Genomic DNA, 24,185 nt, shown 5'->3' on the forward strand with positions numbered 1-24,185 from the left:
CCAGTAACCGCTCGCCTTGGGCTACGGGTAGAAGTTCGAGATTCTGTTGAACCCTCACGCGTGCGAAGGTGAGTTTTCAAACGAGCAACTCTTGAAAATAATGACAGAGCGATATGCCCTCAAAGAGACCTTTATTCGTCAGAAGAAGACGAGGATAGAATAAGAGGGTTATGCCAATACAAGATAGGTGGCTCCGATAATAATATCGATGAGCTGTACTATCAGACTGGGGGTATGAGTAAATCTCGGAAGAGAAACTCCCGAGAAAGGGATTCTCGTTGTCCTTGTACTAAACTCATCAAGGCAGTATTAGCAGAATGTAACTGTTCCAAGACTGCCTCGCTTTGAAAGACTTTCCACAGAAACGGAGAGAAATAAATCAAGATGTTTCCGTAAAAGAAAGCCACCCGTTCGGGAACGTGAACTCTCGGAATTCACGATTAATATGGCAGAAAAAGGAAAGTCCACGCGGCGCTACAACCCTGAGCCCTTTTCACAAATGTCCAAACGGTTAACTTGGCTGCAAACCGGGGCTATAAGGCCTAGGGATTACAATTACAACAGTATCCAGAGAAGACAGTCCTCAGACGAAGAAGCATCGGATGCTAACTCAGCGATTGCTTCAGATGCTACTGTATCCAGTATAGGACAGTCTCGAGAGTCGTTCATGATCACCACAGAACAGATGGCTCAACTTCTTCAAGAAGCTTTGGCCAAGCAAAAAGAGGATTTCAAAATTGAAATGGAGATGGCTGTACAACGTGTTAAAGATTTACACGCACAACAACTCCAACAGCTGACAAACCAGCGCGGTGAATCTAGTCGTCGTCCGACCGCGAATCAGATAGATAGCGACTCAGAGGTAGAAGAAAATCTTAACATCGAGACTCCCCGTGAGAACAAGAATACGGAAGGCGTTCTTAACGCTGGGGGTGGTATCAATATCCATCCCCAAAATCGCCAGAAGAGAGAGGTAGGCGAAGATCTTAAGATGAAAGACTTGGAAAGCAAAATCAATGCTTTGATGTCTGCCCAAGAAGTAAAAAAGACTGGCATTCCGTGTCCCTACCCGAGGGAGTGGGACTCCATTCCATACCCACCGAAGTTCAATTTGATCAACTTCACACCATTCGATGGAAGGGGCTCCCCTACCCAACACTTGATTTATTTCAAGTCTCACCTGGGGATCATTTCAGGTAACGAACCTCTAATGGTACGATCGTTCGTAGGAACCCTTCGCGCTGCTGCATTTGATTGGTACCGCCGGCTTAAACCGGGAAGTATCACTACATGGGACGATATGGAAAGCATGTTTCTCGCTAATTTCTTCGACGATGACACGGAGGTGTCAATCGGGACGCTCTTTGAAGAAAAGCAGAAGGATGGAGAACTCGTGGAAAACTTTGTTAAACGCTTCCGGAACAAGGCAATGAACTGCCGAGATCCGGTCACGGAGGAGTTCATACTCCAGACGTGCCATAATAATCTTTCCATAGATGTATTAGAAGCTATGGGAACAGCACCGTCCAAAACGTGGAAGGATCTGAAGGTCCGAGGGGAGCAAGCTGAGCGATTCCTCCGAAGGAAGAAAGCCGAGAGGGGTCAATCAACAACTAAGCCTCCGAATTCTAACTTTGCCTCTCGTGGCAAAGGCAAATCACCTGCAACAGCTGTTGACGCTAACCAGACGTCGCAAAAGCAACTCCGAAAACAGCAAAAGACTTCGGGTCCGAGACTCCAAAAAGAGTACTCTTTCAAGGACGAAGACCCTGAAACTCCAAAGAGTATACGAGTATAAACTGTTTCTCAATCCTCCAACAAGTGCATGAGGTTAAACTGCTTCCTTACATACTCCAACAGGTATATGAGTCTAAACTGTTTCCTTTCTTTCACGGGAAGTTCCTGGAGAATACCATGCTTGATATTCTTAAGGATAACTCGGACACCCAACTGAGTACAATACCATACCCAGTTTTGCAAAGGAAGCTGGGGGTGGATGATTCATGTAACGGGAAGTTCCCAAAAGAAATCCATATAGTGTATTCTTAGGGATAATCCGGTCACCACAGCAAAATGATGGATAAGAAATTCCCATTCAAATTCTCACCGCGTCTGTACACTCAACACTCTCCCCCTCTTGATTCCCCTAATGAACGAGAGGTCCACAAATCGAGCGATCAAACCTTCCTACAGTTAGGATCATCTCAAATCTCCCGATTGGTCAAACCTTCCTACAGTTAGGACCACAGCCAAAATCCCCTCTCGATTCCTCCAATGAACGAGAGGTCCACAAATCAACTAAGTGATCAAACCTTCCTACAGTTAGGGTCACCTCAAACTCCCATTTGGCCAAACCTTCCTACAGTTAGGGTCAAAACCATAATTCACTCTCGATAAACGAGAAATTCACCTTTAGTTCGGTAATCAAACCTTCTGACAGTTAGGATCATCCGAAGTTTTCGATTCTCGGAGTGGAGGTCCCACTCCTAGTTTCATCGTTCTGGATTCTAGGGGTGGAGATCCCACCTCTAGTCTCCTTTCCAGCTGAAGATAGAATATAAAATTCTTCTTCTTCAATGTCGGGAGATAGAATATAAAATTCTTCCTCTCCCATTTCGGGTTCGGTCAATTTAGGATTCATCCTAGGAAGTTTATCCCGAATCCTAAGCAGGGATAAGTCTGCGCCTAACACGCGCTGCCGGTTTAGTCTTTTTCCGTAGAAAAAGACACCAGAGTTCGATTCTGGGGTATTCTATCCTGAAACCTAAGCAAAGATAAGTCTGCGCTTAACCTGCGCCGCCGGTTAGTTCTTAACCGTTAAAAAGAACCCCCGTTCACATATTCAACATTGTGGCAGGTTGTTATTAATAACACCAAAATCCATGCCTTACACGCATGGGGAATTTCATCCTGAATCCTAAGAAAGGATATGCCGAAGCCTAACACGCGTCGCCGGTTTAGTCTTTTTCTGAACAAAAAGACACCAGAGTCCGATTCTGGGGTATCTCATCCCGAAGCCTAAGTAGGGATAAGTCAACGTCTAATACACGTTGCCGGGTAGCCTATTCCCGTAACAATGGCGAAGTCTATGTATTCGACATCATAGCACGAAGTCTAAGCCGGGTAGTCTATTCCCGTGAGAAAGACGAAGGCTACGTATTCAATATCGTAGCACTAAGAGCGTTAACTCTCTTAGCACAACGTCACATGTGGAACGGATTTAGATAATCTGCATGCTAGCCCGACTCAAACGGTAGTCGGTAAAGGCTAATCAAACCCGTTGAAGGCTGGGGGTTTGCCAAAAATCCTATGAGTATTATGGTCAATCATTCCAAACAGAATGAGGAATCATGATAAAGATAAAGATAAAACCATTTCCACTAAGAGGTTCAAAAGTCAAAATATTCAGGAAATGAAATCATACATCAAGCCTATGGCTAAAAATCTGCTGACTAAACTTAGACAGCTTATCATCATAAGCTTGCCTAAGCTCATCCTGCAACTCGGCTCTGATGGACTCTTCATTGGCGGCTAAAGTCTTCACCGCAACTTCCTCTGTCTCGACCAGCTGCTGCTTCAAGGACTTCAGCTCATCAGATAAAGCAGCATGTGCTTGCTGAACGTGCATCTTCGCGTCCTCCTTCTCACGGAGTTCTCGCCGGAGCTGATCTATCTGAGAATCAAGCTCATCAAGTGAAGATGATCTAGTGGGCTGACTCGCACAGTTCTGAGTCACCAGAAGCTGACTCGCACAGTTCCGAGTCACCAGAAGCTGACTCGCACAGTTCCGAGTCACCAAATGCTGACTCGCACAGTTCCGAGTCACCAGAAGCTGACTCGCACAGTTCCGAGTCACCAAATGCTGACTCGCACAGTTCCGAGTCACCAGAAGCTGACTCGCACAGTTCCGAGTCACCAGAAGCTGACTCGCACAGTTCCGAGTCACCAGAAGCTGACTCGCACAGTTCCGAGTCACCAGAAGCTGACTCGCACAGTTCCGAGTCACCAGAAGCTGACTCGCACAGTTCCGAGTCACCAGAAGCTGACTCGCACAGTTCCGAGTCACCAGAAGCTGACTCGCACAGTTCCGAGTCACCAGAAGCTGACTCGCACAGTTCCGAGTCACCAGAAGCTGACTCGCACAGTTCCGAGTCACCAGAAGCTGACTCGCACAGTTCCGAGTCACCAAATGCTGACTCGCACAGTCCCGAGTCACCAGGACTCTTGTTGGATACAAAACCTCCCCAAACACGGATTTCGATGATTTTTAAGGATTCTTTCGTCCCAAAACCTCTCCAACTGCTCTGAGGTTATCCATAAACACGTTTAGACAGTTATAAACCGCAGATAACGTTTAAACATCAATTCCTACTAGGAGACACATCTCAAAAAGCCTATAAATAGAAGCCTAAGGTCTTCTTTCAAGAGGATCGGAGATCTGAGATTAAGAAGGCGAGGTGCTGTCAAATTGACCAGTCAACCACGAATTTCAGAGGAGAATCATCAGAGCTTGGCGAACACTTTCATAAAGAAAGCCCCTTCGAAAGGTTTGTGATTCTTTTCCCTTCTTTCCTCCGGATTAAACTTGGTTTTAATCTCGAGAAGAGCCACAATCTCGCTTGGTCGTGATTGTCGCTTCCGTAATTGTTTCCCTCGTGAAACAAGAGCGTCATTATATTGTCGATCGGCTTTGGTCTGCGGTGGTCCACGGACTAACGCGTCCCCGGCACAGGCAAAGATCCCACGCAAAGCAGTGGGAGATAAACTACTGCTGCGTTTTGTTTGATAAAGTTGTAATCTTTATTTTCCGTTGTAAGAAGATCTTATAAAAAGATCAACTCTCTTTTCAGTTTGAACTTGTAATCGATAAACGGTGTAACAGGTTTGAAAACAATGGAAATGGCAACTTTTGACACAAACACAATTGAATCAACATATTTGAACAAGAGCCTTGGGATGCCTTGGACACTGCTAGGGCACCACATCATTGAACATTTATAAAGTATCTGTAGTAACACAAAATCTTCAATATCCTTCTTCTTTCTTGATTCAACAAGAGATTGCAGTAGCTCTTCCACATATCGCCGCATATTCTTCGTTGATTTCTTTGGGGTTCTAGTAAAATGTTCATCAATTCTTCGTTGATTTCTTTGGGGTTCTAGTAAAATGTTCATCAAAATACTCCACCCAAAGCCTAGGGAAATGATCTCTATTATTGTAAATTATTTCCCCATAAATTGGGAAACCTGTATGTTCATGCACCCAGTCCATATCAAAATTAACAACCTTTTCTCTCCCACTTTCGGCATCGGGCAGAGAAAACGCCACTTCATTACCCTTATAGTGTCTCAATACAAGTTCCAGCGTGGGTCGATCTACTGCTAGGGGGCCAAACTTTACATAATGCTGGAATGTACACCCTTGGTATGCATCCCAATGACGCTGCCGCATTCTCGGTTCGAGGACTTTCATAAATTTACAATATGCGGCGAAACTAGCAGTGGGTCTAATTTTAGCAGCACCTGACTTTTCCCTGTATTATAATTAAACATTTAACATCAACAACACTTAACATCCAATATCCAATAGTTAACATGTAACAATAAACTGTAACAGTTACGCTATAAACCTTAACAAACAACAGGCAAACTTAACATTAATAAGAGGTATATAGTTCACATTTAACATTAAGGTATCAGCTAACATGTCCTTCAACCAATGTCCAGGCATATAGTTCACAATTCAACTAAATCTATAACATCTATCTAAATTGGAAAATATAACATATAACATTATCTTACTTCTTTATGGATTTCTATGGTGCGTTTAGTGAACTTGTAATTTTCTTTTTCTCCTTACACCCCTTTGGAAACTCAACAACGTTTGGGTGGCTTCATCGGTGCTGTCATTCCCTGATGATGACGCATGGGTGGACGAAGACTTGGAGGCAGGGGAGGATGTGAGAGAATCGGTACCACGGTCGGTCTCAGATGGCAAATGGGGGTCTTCGTCGGTCTTGGAAGGCGAGGGAGGATCTTCGTCGGTCTTGGAAGGCGACGGCGAGTCTTCTCACTCGTCGTTCATTGGTGCATGTTCCTGACGTTGCAGCGGCGGCGGAGGATGGTGAACAACTTCGAATTCGTTCGCCGATTTTTTCTCCATCTTCGATCCGGTTTTGACCTAACCCTAGAAGCGGATTTTGGTTTTTCGCTGGAGAGAAAGCCAGAGACAGAGTGCGGGAGGGAGAAAGGAGAGAGAGAGAGAGAGAGAGAGAGAGAGAGAGAGAGAGAGAGAGAGAGAGAGAGAGAGAGAGAGAGAGAGAGAGAGAGAGAGAGAGAGCGCCTCGATAGTAGTGGAGTGGGCGGCACCGTTACCAACGCACGGAAGCTGTAGCGGAGTGGGCGGGAAGGGTAGATTCAGGATTCTGAGAATTGAGTGAGCTGGAGGGGCTGAAATGAACTTTTGGAGTGTATTTTGGGTTTATACCAAACATTAAAGTATAGGGGGCTGTTGCACATTGTTTTTTCAATTTTGGGGCCTTGAAGCAATTTTTCCAAAATAAAAACACAGGCACTTCTTAAAAAAAGGGAGTAAAACTTAGACTATCTCCTCTAAAATTTTTGCATTGTTGTAAATATAAATACAATGAATGTGGACATTACTAGAAAAGGTCTCTTCACCTACTTGTGACTTTTAGTATTCTCTTCCACATCTATATAATGTAATCCATGGAAGACAAAATGTAATTGATGAGAAATGAGGATGAATAAAATGAGATGATCACTTTCTCCATATCTCTTCTCTTCTCTATTTATTTACTCTTACATTTCATGTTCGATTCTTACTTATGATATGCGACGTATGTAGATATAACAACAAGATTACAACACGTTATCAGTACGAGTGCTCTAGCTAGCCGGTTCGTAATCGTCCGTTGGTGGTAAGAGATATTTGCAAAATCTATTCTTCTCTAGCATATCTTTTATTTTATATTTCGAGATAAAGTATTTGTCTTAAAGATAAGGGTTATTTTGATATCTGCACAAAACCTCAAGGTTAATTAGTACTCTTCCCTATTTTATGAGCATGCAGTTAGAATATGTATATATGTTGGCTAAGTACTGTTGTGAAAGTTTGCATTAGCATGAAAATTTTCACTAACCAGTGAGCAATAAGCACAGCCTTTTTATGTATAATAAGGTGAATGTCTTGCATTAATTCTATCTCCATTAATTAGCTAAATTGAGTTTTAGCCGAAGTGGAGTAATTTGTTGACCGTACCATGTGACCTATTTGATTTTCAATTGAGTTTTTGTGGAAAAAGCAAAAGATTGAGGTTAAATATTATCATAATTAGGAGTTAATATTGTTGAATAAGTTTGAAAGCCTCTCATATGAAGACCATAATTTTCCCCTTCCTGAAGACCATAATTATTACTTGTTGAAAGATATAATCTATTGAACCTGGCCCATGGTTTTTGGAAACTAGCACCTGCATAATTTCAGATTGTTCTACTTAAGAATATAAATAATAATAATAATAATAATAATAATAATGTAATAGATGTTTGAAAAATGGCAAACTAGATTATGAAACAAAAACAATCATATTTTGCTCAATATATGTATGTACAGTTTCAAATTGAAGTTTTTTTTTGTTGTAGAGGATCTTATTGTTTATTTCCTTACAAAGCCAGGTTTTTTTTTAATTCGTTGTTTTCAACAGATGCATGACAAAAAGTGAACTCCTTGAGATTTTATAAATGATTCTTGTTATTAGGAACTAAAGTCAAAATTCATTTCATTCTTACTAGTTCACCCTGGGGTACTTAATTGCTTCTTTATACAATCAAGTGATGCTATTATCTGCAATATTAGACATTAAAATAACTTACTTGTGCTTGTTGTCTGGATTGAAAAGAAACTTTGTACTTGGTTATTTTACATACTACAAAATTAAAAGTAATTTAACATTTATTTTAAGTGAGTTAGAGGTGTTGCATGTAAACTTTTCCCTTACACTTACTTTGACTATTAGCGTATAAGATTGCCATTGGTAAGACGAAGAGCTATGTCTTGTTGGGAATGAGATCGACATTTGGAATATTCATGCATTCCCTTTTTCTGTGATGTATTAATTACAATGTGCATAATTATATTAGGAACTCTATCTATTCTTCTCTTATTTATATTGACACTTATATCTTCCATTGCTCAGCATAAAATGCCATGCTTGTATAATGTTTCTAATCCTTGGATGGTGATATTAGAACATAAACTGCACATCCGAAAACATTTATGATGTATTTCATGTTCGACTTTTTCATACTTGATTTTGGTGATTATGTGTGATCTTATTAAAATGTGAATATTTCTAATTTCTCATGTACTAATCTTTCATCCCCATGATTAGTGCACTATGATATATAATAGTAATTATTAATTGTCTTTGGCCTCGAACGTTCATTTTTACTGGACACCCTTGTGATTTTTGCACGATTATATCTTTTGATTCTTTAAGTATCTTTGCCCAAAGGGTAAACACTTTAAATTTTCTAAGACGTGAAAAAAATAATACCTCAGTGAAAAAGTATTTACTTTTTTGGACAATCCCTGAAGGATCGCTTTGATCTATGGAAACCAATAATCTTCCCTCAAACGCAATTGGCAGACTGAATCAGAACTTTTTGGATTTCAAATACATGACTAAATATGATTCAGTTCTGTGCCAAATTATCTAGCAGCTGAAACTCTGTAAGCAGAACATTACAGACAATGATAAAATTGATCGAAAAATTCTTTTCCCTATTCCACGCAAATAATATTATACTCCAGTAGCAGTACATGACCAAGAATTGCACTGAGCATTCTGAATTGATTAGTAGTCGCAGATAAGCACAATTAATTGATGATTAAAAATCACAATGTCAGACTAGTTAGCTTACGAGTTGTGTTTGTAGCACATGCTACAATTCAGAAAATTACTTATACGCGTGGACAAGGGGGAGGCTATGAACATAGTAGGAGATCTTATCATATAGCCAATTTTGGATTTTAAACCCTCGACTGAATACAATTCAACAAGTAACCTTGTACTCTTACAATAGTACAACTAAAAGCATTATGAACTAATCCTTGTATTAGTAGTTGTTAAAAACACAACCAGCTGTTGTGAGAAACCATAATGCAAGTTTAATTGGTTCAGTCATAGTGCCTGAAGCACATGTCATAATTCAAATTCATAAGCTCGGACGAGGGGGAGGTAGTAGATCTTATTGAGGTGGTCAAGGAAAACTATTTGGATTATATGCATTTGTCAGACAATTTTAATTTATCTTGATTTTGCTTTAAACTCTTGTGAACCTATGTGGTTTTTATTTATATATGTATATCTTAGAATTTGTCTGGCCTAAAATACACCATGTTGCGATAAGTTTGAGATTTAGGGACCCAAATTCTTTTAAACTCTGGCATGAGCGATTGGGCCATCTTAGGCAAAATATGATTCGTCAGATTTTCTTAAATTAAATGGGGCATTCAAACCAAATCCGACCAACTGCATATCATAATTTCCCCCTTTATCTAATACGTGGTGTAGAAGCAAAACATTTCTCATCTGCGTATTATTTATTTGCAGTCCATGTTTCTATATCACCACCATAGCGTACTTCTATGGGACCTCGGTGAAGGTACATACATTATTTATGAAACTCCGTCAATAATTTAGTACCTATGGTCCATGTTAGGGGATCAATTTACAATTTAGTACGCTGACTGTATTTTTAGTGAAGATCAATTCTCGACATTAGGGGGAGATTAGTGCCCAAAATACAAAATAATGTCAAGAAATTCCATTGGTGAAAAAGATCTTCAATATTTATATCCACGTACTAGTCAAACTGAACCAGAAGTTCACATGATAATCTGCTAAGAAAAAAGTGACTAAGTCCCATATTCATGTTGAATATATCATTGATGATTTGGTATGCCAGAAGCATATTGTGCCAGAAGCATATAAAACATGTTAGTGTAAAAGATAAAAGTCCGCGGCAAACTAAATTATATATATAGAAAGACAGTCACTCCCATAACCTCCAGAAGAGGTTCATCCTGAAGATAGAATCTCTAGTAAATTGCACGTGCACTTGATAATCACAATACTGGAGATGCGGAACAGCCAAATCCAATTGTTAAGGGAAATGACAAGGATTTGATTGACATAAAATAAGCTTTGAAGTGGTCACGAATTTGTGAAAAAGGAGAAATATATAATAGAAATATAAAAGTTGTCGACAACATAGTTGCCTCTACAGTTGCTCTTACTATCTCCGAAAATAATCTGGATCCAGAACCTAAGTCGGTAATAGAGTGCTTGAAGCATTCGGACTAGGTGAGATGGAAAGTGGCAATTGAGGCTGAGCTGAAACTCGCAAAAGTATTTTGAACCTGTAGTTCATATATCCCTGCAGGATATATATGGGTCTTCGTAAGAAAAATAAATGAAATTGTAAGGTGATGAGATATAAAGCGAGATTCATAGCTAAATGGGTTCACGCAGAGACCCGACATCGATTTAGATGTAAAATATTCTCCTATTAGTGATTGTATTACGTTCCACAAGTTAATATGGCAGAAACTATGAATATATATATGCAGTATATGTACGTCATGACCATATTTTTATATGAGTCTTTTATATGAAAGTCCCTGATGGACTTAAAATTCCTGAATTAAGAGAAAACGAGAATCGCAACATGTATAACATAAAATTATAAAGGTCGTTATACGACTTGAAATAGTCGGGTAGAATGTGGTATAACCGACTGAGCGAGTTCCTTCTGAAGAGGAGATATGCAAATAATGATGTCTGCCCTTGTGTGTTTATAAATAGCTTTTGTATTATATCAGTCTATATTGATGATATAAATGTTATTGGAATGCACAAGGAGCTTACAGAAGCTAGCTCATGCCTAAAGACGGAGTTTGAAATGAAAGACTTGGGAAAAACCAAGTTTTGTCTCGGCCTGCAGATCGAGCATTTTCCCAGAAGGAATTTTTCTACACCAGTCAACCTAATGTGAAAAAGGTTTTGGAAAGATTTTATATGGATAAATCTCATCCACTTAGCACACCAATGGTCGTCCGGTCCCTCGAAGTGGATAAAGACCCATTTAGACCCAATGAAGATAATGAAGAAATGTTAGGGCCAGAAGTTCCCTATCTGAGCACCATTGGAGCACTTCTTTATCTCGTAAATTGCACCAGGCCAGATATTGTATTTGCGGTGAACTTGCTAGCAAGGTATAGTGCTTATCCTATAAGGAGGCAATGAAATGACGTTAAACATTTCCTTTGCTATCTTCAAGGTACAAAAGATCTTGGACTATTCTATAAAAGAAACCAAGATATGACATTAATGGGCTATTAGGACGCTCGCTACATGTCTTATCCCCATAACGCCAGATCCCAGACTGGTTATGTTTTTCTCTGTGGTGGTACTGTCGTTTCTTAAAGGTCTGTTAAGTAGACCATGGTGACTACTTCTTCTAACCACTCAGAGATTATCGTTTTATATGAGACCTCACGAGAATGCGTATGATTAAGATCGTTGATACGACATATTTGTGGCTCGTGTGGTCTAGTGAAAGATGATATTCCCCCCACTGTCCTTTATGAGGACAATGCAGCTTGTGTTGCACAAATGAGCAGTGGATATGTAAAAGGAACCATGACAAACCATATTACGCCAAAATTCTTTTATCCATATGAGCTCTAAAAGAATGGCGAAATCACCATTGAAAAAGTTCGCTCAAGTGACAATCTTGCAGATTTGTTCACTAAATCTCTGCCTACATCAACTTATGAGAAATATGTTCACAATATGCATAGACTTGAAAGACTATCTTCTTCAGGGGGAGCAAATTCTTAAAGAACAATCCTGAAGATTGGGCCCTGAAGGTCTATTATCATAGATTCATAATTTGTCCCTTTTCGCTAAGTTTTATCCCACTGGGTTTTTCTTAGCATAGACTCAGAAGATTGTCATCATCAGGGGGAGCGAATTTTTAACGTAATCCCGAAGATTGTGCCTTGAAGGATTATAGTTGTACTATTTTTTCCTTTTGCTAAGTTTTGTCCCACAGGGTTTTCTTAGCTAAAGGTTTTTAATGAGGTAACTAATGCAACACAAATTTGGATCCCGAAGATCTATAGTTGTACTCTTTTTCCCTTTGCTAAGTATTGTCCCACAGGGTTTTCTTAGCTAAAGGTTTTTAATGAGGCAACTAATGTAACAATAATCTACTAATGTCGTGTACTCTTTTCCTCGACTAGTTTTTATCCCACTGGGTTTTTCTAGCGAGGTTTTTAACGAGGCATTGACATCATGTAGTAATGTCCAAGGGGGAGTGTTGTAAATATAAATACAATGAATGTGGACATTACTAGAAAAAGTCTCTTCACCTACTTGTGACTTTTAGTATTCTCTTCCACATCTATATAATGTAATCCATGGAAGACAAAATGTAATTGAGGAGAAATGAGGATGAATAAAATGAAAATGCTTCGTGCTTTAAATCAAGAGAAATTTTCGGCGCTCATTTCTTTTATTTCTCACTTCAAGACATGCTCCCTTTAATCAAATCCCTCATCTCCTTCCCCGGATTTTCTCTCTCATCAAAACCCAAAACCCTGAATCAAACCCTTCACAGCTTCTCTCTCCTCTCCTCCTCCTCCTCCTCCTCCTCATCATCATCATCAAACCCAACCATTCCTCAATCTCCCATTGCTTCCCTCTTGCTCTCCAATAAGCCTATCGAAGCCTTTACGATCCTTCACCAATCAACCTCTCAACAGCCCACAAGATACTACAACTCAACAATTGCTGCTCTCGCTGCCAACAACCTCATCGGTCCTGCACACAACCTGTTCGATACAATGCGCATGAGAAATATCGAGTTTAACGATGTGGGTTTTGGTTGTTTCATCAGGGGGGTCTGTAGATTTGAAGGACTGGACAAGATTCTTTCTTTGGTTGAGAAAGTTAGAGAAATGGGTTCTCCAGTTAATGGGTCGGTGACCGCTGCCTTGATTGTTGATGGGTTTTGTCGAGCTGGCAAGATCGAAGAAGCTTGGGCTGCGTTGGAGAAATTGAGGATGATTGGGTGGAAACCTGATTTTATTTCGTATAGGATTGTGTCGGAAGGGTTTAGGTTGGTGAATAGGGTGGAGGAGGCCGGGAGAATATTGAAGCAGAAGAGAAAGTTTGGGGTTGCACCAAGGATTAATGATTACAGAGAGTTCATTGTTTGGTTGATATCGGAAAGGAGAATCTCTGAGGCACGGGAATTGGGTGAGGCTATTGTTTATGGAGATTTCCCAATTGATGATGATGTGCTCAATTCTTTGATTGGGTCCATTTCTGATGTTGATCCAGGCTCTGCAGTGTTCCTATTGAAGTATTTGATTAAGAAGGATTGGTTCCCAAGTGTTGCATTGTTGGGTCATATCAGTGCAAAGCTTTGTGAGATTGGAAATGGCGGTGAGGTTTGGGATTTGTTTAAAACCCTTTTGGATAAGGGCTATTTTGTTGGAGTTGAACAATATAATTTGATGGTGTCACTTTTGTGTAGAGTAGGGAAGTTGAGAGAAGCTTATGATGTGTTTAAGGACATGAGGAAGAATGGTTTTGCTCCGGATATATCATCTTACAACTGCTTGATGGAAGCTTGTTGCAGAGAGGACCTCCTCCGTCCAGCGAAGAAGTTGTGGGATGAGATGTTTGCAAAAGGGTGTTGTCCGAATTTGAGGACTTATAATATCCTCATTGAGAAACTTTTGCAGGAGGATGAAGTCAAAGAGGCTCAACGTCTCTTTCATCATATGACTGGTAAGGGGATACACCCAAATGATTTTACTTATAAATTGATCATTAGGGTGTTATGCCAGGAAAAGAAAGTGGAAGAGGCAGTGGATATCTTTAATAAGTCTGTGGAACAGGATCTTGTACTTGCTAAATCAACACTGAGCATATTGATACTTGCTCTTTGTAAAGAAGGTATGCCAGTTTTCATGAAAGGAATTTCACGTGTTATTTATGATTTTGTTTTAATAGGATCTTTTTTTCAATTTGTTAATACTTAATCTCATATATTAAGTTTTGCTAAATTGTTCCAATGTGTACTAACTCCTTCGCTCCCTATATGACAGAAGCTAAGTAGCTCTATGTATAATAACTGTTAAAATCCCTTTAACCACTACACCAAAACTCCCAAGTTGTAGTGAGGGTTGAGGGTTTATATTTTTATACTCTAACATGCCTCTACAGGTTTATTGACCAAAACCTAGACTCACGCAGTGATGTCAATTTTTTTTTAAAACATGCTTTAAATTCATGGCCGGTGGGATTTGTTCCTTGGTTGCTCTAATACCATGTCATAGTGGGATTTGTTCCTTGGTTGCTCTAATACCATGTCATAGTGACTTAACCAATTACACCAAAATAGTTATTGTGAGGGTTGAGGGTTATATTTTTATATCCTAACAATAATATTGTTCATAATCAATCTCCGGATATCATAGCTTCGGAAGAAAGAAAAGTTACGATGAATACAATCAATTATTTCCATTGCAAAACCATATGAAATCCATATCGTAACTGACTGTAACTCAATTTGTAGTCCCACTGAGGAGAATATATAGTAGTTTGGCTTCAATCTAAAGTTAATATTTTTAATATTCTATTATTTTCAAGTTAAAGCTGTAGAGATGGCTTTAGGCTCCTGCAAGTGAAACTTAATTAGCTTTTTCTTATGATTAGAGTTTGTTAATCAATATATATAAGCCAACTCACCTTTTTCTTCGGGAGTTAAAGTATTGCATAAGGCCCTGTGAGCGCGATTTTCTTTAACGGTCCTGAAGGATACGACACCTAATTGAATTTTAATCTGTTTTCTACATATTTATTTCGTGTTGCACCATTATAGCTATTAGTTAGCAAATGCTTACAGCTCTTGCGAACCCTAAGTGTGACCGAGCTGCGTAAATGGTGGGTCAATATTTTGCTGATGTTCTGTATGATATTGTGAGCTAGAAACCTACATAGAAATTGCTTATGCTATTGTGCTCTATATTTTACTAGCAAAGCCATAGCGAAGTCAATTATATGACTGGACATGCTCTCCATTTTTTAGAAATTTAATTTCCATGAGGCTGTCTTATGCTACTGTTTTGTTCATCTATAATCACTATTCCCTTCTCTTAATCCTCTTATTCTATGCAGCTAATTACATTGAAGCTTCTAATGTTATGCATGGACTTCCTTCCAATATTGAAGACTCTGGTTCACATGTTATTTTGCTAAAAAGTTTAACAGATGCTGGAGAAATTGAGATGGCTGTTGAGCACATGAAATGGATTAAAGGGAACTTCTCTTCTAAGTTTCAGATAGTGTTAACTGAGCTAATTGCTTCTCTATCTACTGCACCAAAGCTGGAGCCAGTCCTGCAGTTACTTCGGCTTATGCATGTGCATGGCCTTATTTCTAATGACGATCCTTGGATGAAAATGTTGGCAGGTGTTGTTACCAAATCATGAAGTAGCATGACTTCTAATTTGTGGTTTAAGTAGCTAACAACCCTTTTTCAGATAAATAACATATGATTTTCCTTGAAGGTGACTTATTTTCGACTGATTCCTGTCCTTGAGATTTACAATCAGTTGGTTATTCCCTCTCTTGAGCAAACCTGAAAAATTAGGCAGGAGGCAGCAACGTTGTTCTAGTTTACTGTGGCAACTCCTGTACAAGGTAATTTATTATTTATCATCTGTCATGCCCATTATGAGATATCAGTAGTTTCTTTTCTGCCTTGTTATTAGTACGCAAATTTAACCTACTATTTTCGTGTATCCTCTTATAATGTATGCACACAGATGCAACCAAGGAGAGTTGTGAAAAGGTACCTGAATGCTGACATCAGATAAATTTGCTCTCTACAAAGGAGCAAAAGCTGATAAGAAGTGGTACCTCCTTGATGATCTTAAAGAACTAGTACATGTTTGGCACCTGAAGGTTACATTACTAAACAAATTATTTTACAGCATGAGGTTGTTGTTCAATCGTATCTAGGGACTAGGATATCTTTAATTATATGCTTGAACTTATGTGTTCAGCTTGTAAATAATAGGGATATGATATACATATTTATTTTAAGGAAGTACAAAATTGCCATAAGTTGGCTTTTGCTAGATTTGCATGGTTCATCTTGCAGTTTGCACCATGATTCATGTATTCAAAAATTCTTTTCATTTCTAATTAGCATTGACGTGCTCTTGTCGTCAAAAGAAAAAATTGTACTCTTACTATAATACTATTCTATGATGTGTATAATACTGAATCATCGACATTTTGTTTTAGTTAAGTTTTGTGTGATTCCTGTCGACATTGTGAAAATAACTTTGAAATTCACATTTGTATATTAAAAAAGCTCTGAATTGCAACTTGGAAAATATCCTATTAGTTGGTCCAGAGTTTCTAGGACGTTGTCCTTTATGTCATTTGCAGGATACGACAATCAAATGAAGAGATCTTAAATTTAATCTTAGGGCGCTTTCTGACGCAATCTTTTCACCTGGGTTGTGGATGAGAATATAATTTTTTTCTGATGATGATGGTCACAAAAAATAGTAATTAAAAAAAAGATACGACAGACCATTCTCAGTTCTTGAAGAACCTAAAGTTCTGGATATGTCATCGAGCATGTTAACAGGGGTTGTGGTAGTAAATTAAGCTGGGATATTCAAATATCATGCTCTATTCGACATTCCATGTTAGAGTTTCTTGGAGGATGTTCATTAGGATCTTGCTTTTAAAGTTCAAACTATCTTCCTATCCATTTTCTTCTTGGGCTATTTTCACTAATACTCTAAATTTCACACATTTTTTTTATTTAACTTGATATCTGAACTCTGAAGTTTATATCTGTCAAAATGAGAACCTAAAGTTGCACCTACTTTACACTTTGATGCTCTGTTAGTTGATCGTTGGAGATTCTGTTCGAATATGTACCCTAAAGTTTTAAAAATATGCCCTTAAATAACCAAAAGTTTTAAAGATGTGCACTTAAATACCGTTAATATTTTTAGAACTTGCACTTAAACAACCTCAAGTTTGCATTCGGGGTATTTAACTGCAATTTTTAAAAAATTTAGGACATTTGAGTGCACTTTTTAAAATTTTAGAGTATTTAAGTGCACGAATTTCAAACTTGAGGGTACATAAGTGCTGCTAAAACAAGTGAAGGTACATAAGTGCAAATTATAAAAACTTTAGGTATACGAGTTTTGCTAGAAACAAGTGAGGATATATAAGTGCAATGGAGGGAAAACTATAGGGTGTTTTAGTGCAATTAAGCCCTTCTGTAAACTGTAAATGGCACTCAAAATTTGGCAAATCAGTTCGCTTAGACCAGCCGCAATAGAAGAGCAAATCTGAAAATATTAGATGCAGCAGTAGAGCAATTTGGATGGCAACTGGAGAGAGAGTGAATTGGAAGGCAAAATTTGCCAATGGGCAAATCTGAAAACTCAGCCCCACACCTGCAAACCCACGCGTCCGACAGGTCTGCTGCAGGCCCAGCAGGCGCAGACGTGTCGCAATCTTATTGGTCCGGCTAATTTTCTTATCCTCCTATTTTTTTATTTAATATTTTGGCCCATAATTAATTGAAATTAATTTTTTATTTTTACATCAATATTTTTCATTTTTCAAGCTCTATAAATAGAGCCTAAAGTTTGTGTTGTGTTGTTTTTTAAGTAATTTTTAAATTTAATTAATGCCATTTAAAAAAAAATTATATATTATTAATTGCAAAATTAATGCCATTTTTAAATATTATATATTATTTATAAAACATATGTGAAATAAATAAATATGAATGTAGAATGAATAAATATGGTGGGGTATATGATAGAGTGATGTGGATGAAAGATAAAATATGGTGGGGTATAGATAAAGTAAAAAAGTACATATTTGCCTTCCTACTGTGGAGCTGAAAGAAAAGAGGGTGCTAAATATTGAATTGGTGGGGACATAAGCTGAGGTGGATGGCAAATATTGCCCATCTGCTGCTGATAGTCTTACCAGAGCGAACCAATATTCTAATGTACTGTCTAATGTACTGCGTTCTAGAATGGGCGAACCATATGGCGGTTCAAGGTGAGGTCCTGCGAATTTCATAACTACGCATGTGATTGCTTTTGGACACTTGTAGAAAACCTTTCGAATACTCCTATTATTCATTTATTCTCTTCTATTTATATCACAACAGTAGAAATGCCATTTAACATCCTCACTGTTAACAGCGTTAACTGCTTCTTAAAAGATTTGGCTACCTTTAGGCAAATTTAAACATCATGGTACTAAGTACTAACATCAACAATCATGATTCGTGAACCTTATTAAATTGAAATTTACCCTTATCTTTTTTAAATTATTCTATTGTTTAGTTTGTGGCATTGTGGTCTTGTGGAGTTGTTCGGTGCTTAAGGAAGGGGAAGTTTGAGAGAAGTTGTTCTTCCTTAGAGGAAAACTTTATTCATTGTTTTTTGACTCCCATTGAGTTGTTGAATTTCTTTATTTTTAAATTCTTTAAATTTTATTTAAAAGAGTGATCTTATTCGAAGTTGACATTATTATTTCCCACCTTGCTAATTATATTTGTAGCTTCTGTATGTCTAGTAACTCAAAGAGATCATCTTGTCTTGGTTCTGATCTCATCTGGCTCCTCAAAAGATCTTAACTGCTAACTACCTTGTGCTTTATTCATAGTTTCATTTCTTTTAAATTTGAGGCCTGTATCTGAGTCTGACTTATCTAAAATCCACATCAACCCAATTGACAACGACCTTCTGTGGGCTAACAATGGAAGTGCAGATCTGTAATGGCTCTAAGCAATGAATCTAACCTTGTCACATCAGAATGCAGCTAGAAATTATTATGGTTTGTGTTTTTTCTCACTGGTTTTCAACCAAAAAATTGAAACTTGCTAATTCTCTCTATTTTAGATAAGCTATTTGCTATTGCTGTTTGAGGGATGAAGTTGGTGATTGCACTGCCTCTATAGAAAATCATAGAGGTAGGAATTTGGTGATTGCATTAATACAATATTCTGATTTGTACAAATTTTTAAGTTAGTGTTTTCTGCCATGATAAATATTCTGATTGTGCTGATATTATATATTGATTGTACTGATACAAGGTTGATAATGAGACACATAATGTTTTCTTCCTCCTTTTATGATTTTCTTTAAAGGACTAACAGGAGTTTGTTCGTCTTTCAGTCATCATTGGCCATCAATCTGGGCTTACACTTTCTAACCGGTGATCAAAACCTAATAAATATGGCTTTAGGTAACTGAATTGCATATTCATCTCCAATATTTTTTTTCCTTCCTAGGTGTCCTTATCTCTAATAAACTAGGATATTCAGCTATAGTTCTTTTTGAGTGGGCGAGTGCTTTCGGCTCACCAGTTGACTTGACTTAAGCAAGAGACATGAGAAACGCATGAAAGACTTGACTTAGGGGGAATAGGGACACAAAGAGGTTGGTCATCTATGCTCCTTATTCTGTTTTAATTAAGCTTTTAAATGTGGTTGTTGACTAGTTATTTATTAATCCCTACCTGCTACAACTTTGGAATAAATCTGTATTCATTGGTTCCGATCACACTTGGGAAAAATTTTAGAAACCCAATTTACTTGAATAAGCTCCTCTCTTTAGGTCTTATGAGGTCCTAAGTGGGACCCGCTCGGAAGATGTCTTCTTGCCGGGCGATCTTGAAGATGCTATCGGGAGTTAGGATGGGAACATGTATGCATGGCGTGAACAAATTAGGAACTATTTGATCGCCACTGGGACATGTTACACCAATTGTAGCTAATCAATACAGTTGCAATTACAGTTACAAAAATATCTCCAGTTACAATTGATGACCTGCACAGATTTTGATGTAAGTTGCGGTTACGACGTTTTAAGCAACGAAAAGATTTAAATTGCAAGTCCAGTTATAACCAAGCAACAAGAGAAATTAAAAAAACTTGGCATCCCTAAAGAAACACCTGTGACAAGAATTGTATTTTTTTTTTCTTTCTTTTTTTATAAAAAACTTTGGAGTCGCTTGTTACAAAATTTTATAATTGAACTAAGCAACTGCCGCTACAATTGCATTTAACAGCATTTGCTAGAACTATAGAAATTGTAGTCGGTAACTTGGACTTTCATTGCAATTATAGTTGCAACAGACCAAACAACCCGAAGTTGCATAGAATTGCACAAGACTCTGTGTTTTATTCTCTTCTTTGCTGAGAACCAAATTCCACAGAAGGCATGTTCAAAATTAAATCAAGCTGTATTCAGCTATACTGTAAGGCATGTTCAAAATTAAATCAAGCTGTATTCAGCTATACTGCTATACTTTGAGAGCTAATACATTAAGTTCCAGAGAAGTAAACGTTGTACAATCAAACTATATTAGTTCTAATTCTTAATAAGAACTATTGTTGATACTCATCTTTAAATTCTTTTACCAAATGCATGGCGCTTGTATTTCTTTGTAGGAACAGGTTTGTTGCATAAAATTGCTCTTGGAAATACTGTGTTCTAACCTCATTTCTCCTTAGAACAATTTTATTTCGAGCTTTATTCAGATAAACCGTGAGAGATAATGCATTACGTTCCAGACTAATTATATAGTTCTGCAGACGAACTATAATAACTGTAATTCTGTAATTCTTTTCTTAAAAGCTATTATTGCTATAATGTAAGTCTCAATCTATGAATTCTTTAACTAAATTCATGGCACTCATAACTCCTGAAATTAATTATTATGTGCATAGATGCAATGACTTTTCTACCCAAGGATGTCTGATATATTCATGCTTCAAAGTCCGAGCTGAGTCTGTGGTTTGTTCCTACTCAGATGGTGACTTTGGATGGCCCTTTTCTTTTAGGTCAGTAAATGTGGAAGTACTTATCTATTGACTGAGAAATGAGTCTTGTGTAGTTCTGGTGGGGATTGTCTTGGATTTTCTTGATGACAAGAGGTCTGCCTATTGACAGCGAGAAAGCTGTTCACGTTAGACATTTCCTTATACTTTCTTCAGTTAAAGTAGAAGGCTTATGATAATACGAGAAGCTGACCAAGCTTGTCCCTATTGTCTTGGGTCAAAGAAGGTTTTCCGAGCCATCATGTCCCATTGGTTCTACTATAAAAATGTTATAAAAGATAGGAATGGTCCTGATTTTAGCATAAGTTACTCATATAATGAGTCAAGCATCTTTGGCATTTATACCCTTCAGAATTCTTTTCTGTAGCCACAGGGTTTGAAATTTTGCGTTCGCATGTGCTTTTTCTTCAGTACTGAAAGTTGCATTTTATAAGTGCATGAAAAAACAAAATTTCGGAGGGTGTCTAGGCAAAACAGAGTCGATTGCGTTTAACATATTGTCTAAAATGAAAAAGATTGATCGATAATGATAATGATACGTATCACCTTCAGAAAACAAAATCCCTTCCCCTTCTTAGCCTTCTATATATACTTAGAGCAAGTCTTTGTTCCATCCACCAACTTGAAAAGCACTCAACACCGGCAAACATTCAGGAAGAGATGGCAACTGTCCCTAAGCTTCTCCTGTCTGTTCTCCTCCTCTTTTTCTTTCTCAAAGGTATCACTTAAGACTCTTTCATGTTTTTTTTTTCCTGATTTTTTTCTCCCTTAGGGATTATAGAAATTTCCCCTACAGTTTCCATTATCGGTGAAAAATCTCCCTAAGATTTTAAAAGTGACACTTTATCTCCCTCATTTTCAATTCTAGTTAAATAGTCAACAATACTGAATGTAATAATTGATTTTCAATAAGATAATCATGTATATGTTTATATGGGAGGCGTATAATTGTCATAACCTATGATATTAACTTTCACATGCAAGTTACTTCTGTAGAAATTAAAAAGAGAGGGGGTGTCACTTTTAAAAACTTTGGGTTGTTTTTGTAATTTACTATATTTCCTATTCATTTATTGACATCGTTTAGAAACTACAGTGAAAGGCCTGAGATGTGACATCTCAAGTATCGAGATTGGGATCACAAACACTGGAACGAAGTTCAGATACGACTCAGTGTTCGAGGTGGAGGTGAAGAACAATTGCGGATGTACCCTGATCAATGTGTTCTTGAACTCTGAGGGCTTTGCGAGCACTACCAATGTAGACCCGGATATGTTTAGAAGGGACCGCGATGGTTATCTGGTAAATGATGGAAAGGGCATCGCGAGCTCTCACTCTGTCAAGTTTCAGTATGCGTGGGATAGAGCATTCAAGATGACTCCTTTAGCTTTTCAGGCTGCTTGTTGATTGAGTCCTTTTCATATGACAGAAGAGAATTAGATGATTTCGAAGTGTTCTCTGTGTTTAATAGTGTGGATGGTTTTAGGTTAGACATGTATGGTAAACGTTTGATACATAATAGCTGTAATTTTCTTATGATTGAAGTTGTCAACATTAGTACCTCGTAACAGAAATTTATAGGTAAACTCTCATAAGCATCAGTTCAGATTAGTTCTTGTTTTGTGATGACTATAAACCAAATACTTACATCTTTTGCACGCCATGATTCGTGAGGAAGCATATGAAGTGTTATGTGTCAAATGCTCAGGAGATCATGAGAAATTGGTGATTCTGATAACATATTTATTTATTGTGTTATATATGAATTTAGTATATAGTTCTCAAATAAGTTCATTAGGTCGGTTTCTGTTGCAGATGACTTTGCATGCCACTGATTCCCCTGCTTGAGATTTTACTTCCAAGATGATGATTAAACATTTATCACTATTGTCACGCTATATTCTTTTTTGAGCTTGAGTGCCTACTAAACATTTTTTTTTTTTGAATATTTACATATATTATGGTGTGTTACACTGTCAGGGACACCAGTGGAGATTGTAGAAACAAGATTTCTACCCTTGCCCCTTGAACTTTTCAATTTGTCCATACCTATTGAAATATTTTTAGTTTCATCATATCTTCTGCACTTTTCAATTCGTCTTATTCTTACATCTTAAACTGTTTTTAGTCCCACATTACCTTTTGAGCTGTTACTTTTGGTATCAAGTTACCAATTCTCATTTATTAATTTAATGATAATTTAAATGGATAAAATGATAATTCAGGAGGTAATGCGCGCCAAAATATAGTTTAGGGGAATATAAGGACGAATTGGTTAGTTTAATGGGTAAGATGAGACTAAAATAGTTCGGGGAGTATGGAGGGACAAAAGGAATAGTTCAAAGGGTAAGTAGGAGCTTAAACGCAACGTTGAAGGTTGTAGAAGTTTTGGCACTAGAGCTTTTACTTAGGCCCAAAGTAATTGGAACAAATGTTAATTACTTGGTCCCCGAGTGTATTGCTTGGATAAGTCAGTTACATGGGACCAAAATAATTGTGCCTGTAAATAGATAACCTTGACATCAAAAGATATAACAATCTCTCTTCTGAAGCATGGATTCCCTTCATATAACCCTTGTATGCTCTCTTTAATATAGGGATTATGTTAGATTTAATTAGAATGGTCCTATAATGTATTTCATGCTCTCTACATGCATAGCATAATTATACATATAGTCTTCCGTTGCGTATTTTGCATGTATGAAGCATGGATTCCCTTCATTGGAGTCTGTCAGACAGGCTCCGGCCCGCCCCAGCAAGCTCACAGCTACGTTGGGAACGATCCTCTACAGCGTCGATCCACAGTGGACCTCAACCATCAATCACGCTCTGGGCCGGAGTCCACGTGTCATCCACCAGACTAGTTGGCCTGTCTCCTTAGAACTCAAGGATACAGTTGTACGAGCCTATAGAACAGATCCTGTTCAAGTAAGGTCGTGTTTGGGTTTTCTTTTAATGCGGGTAGAACAATGTTTGATCATGTTTCACACGGTTTAGAGCGGTTAGGACTTCGATGATCAAAAGTTAGCTAAGCGTGTCGCTTGTTTATATGGCGACAAAGTTAACAACATTATAGCATTTGATTTTAAATCCTATCAATGGTGAGAGTATTACTGCAAGTATTCTGAGGAATCACACTATATTTGTTAATTTGTGAGTGGATACAAACCTCCGACGCCG

The 24,185-nt window shown here is 38.0% G+C and overlaps 1 protein-coding gene across 10 annotated transcripts; it reads left to right on the top strand.

The window, feature by feature from the left end:
- LOC109823897 (pentatricopeptide repeat-containing protein At5g14080) lies at positions 12,589 to 22,211 on the top strand. 10 transcript variants are annotated; one of them, XM_020390333.1, is made up of 7 exons: positions 12,589 to 14,056; positions 15,281 to 15,574; positions 15,673 to 15,805; positions 15,931 to 16,069; positions 19,063 to 19,133; positions 19,339 to 19,602; positions 19,780 to 22,211. In XM_020390333.1, exons 1-3 carry the CDS (start codon positions 12,625 to 12,627, stop codon positions 15,702 to 15,704), a joined length of 1,758 nt encoding a protein of 585 aa, XP_020245922.1. In that variant the 5' UTR covers positions 12,589 to 12,624; the 3' UTR covers positions 15,705 to 15,805; positions 15,931 to 16,069; positions 19,063 to 19,133; positions 19,339 to 19,602; positions 19,780 to 22,211. The 10 variants fall into 10 exon arrangements, with proteins under 10 accessions (XP_020245922.1, XP_020245917.1, XP_020245925.1 ...); XM_020390328.1 differs by having other exon boundaries at positions 19,339 to 19,408; positions 19,488 to 22,211; XM_020390336.1 differs by having other exon boundaries at positions 19,339 to 20,008; positions 22,102 to 22,190.

Source organism: Asparagus officinalis, chromosome 9, assembly GCF_001876935.1.
Source record: "Asparagus officinalis chromosome 9, Aspof.V1, whole genome shotgun sequence".
In the NCBI taxonomy this organism is placed as follows: Eukaryota; Viridiplantae; Streptophyta; class Magnoliopsida; order Asparagales; family Asparagaceae; genus Asparagus; species Asparagus officinalis.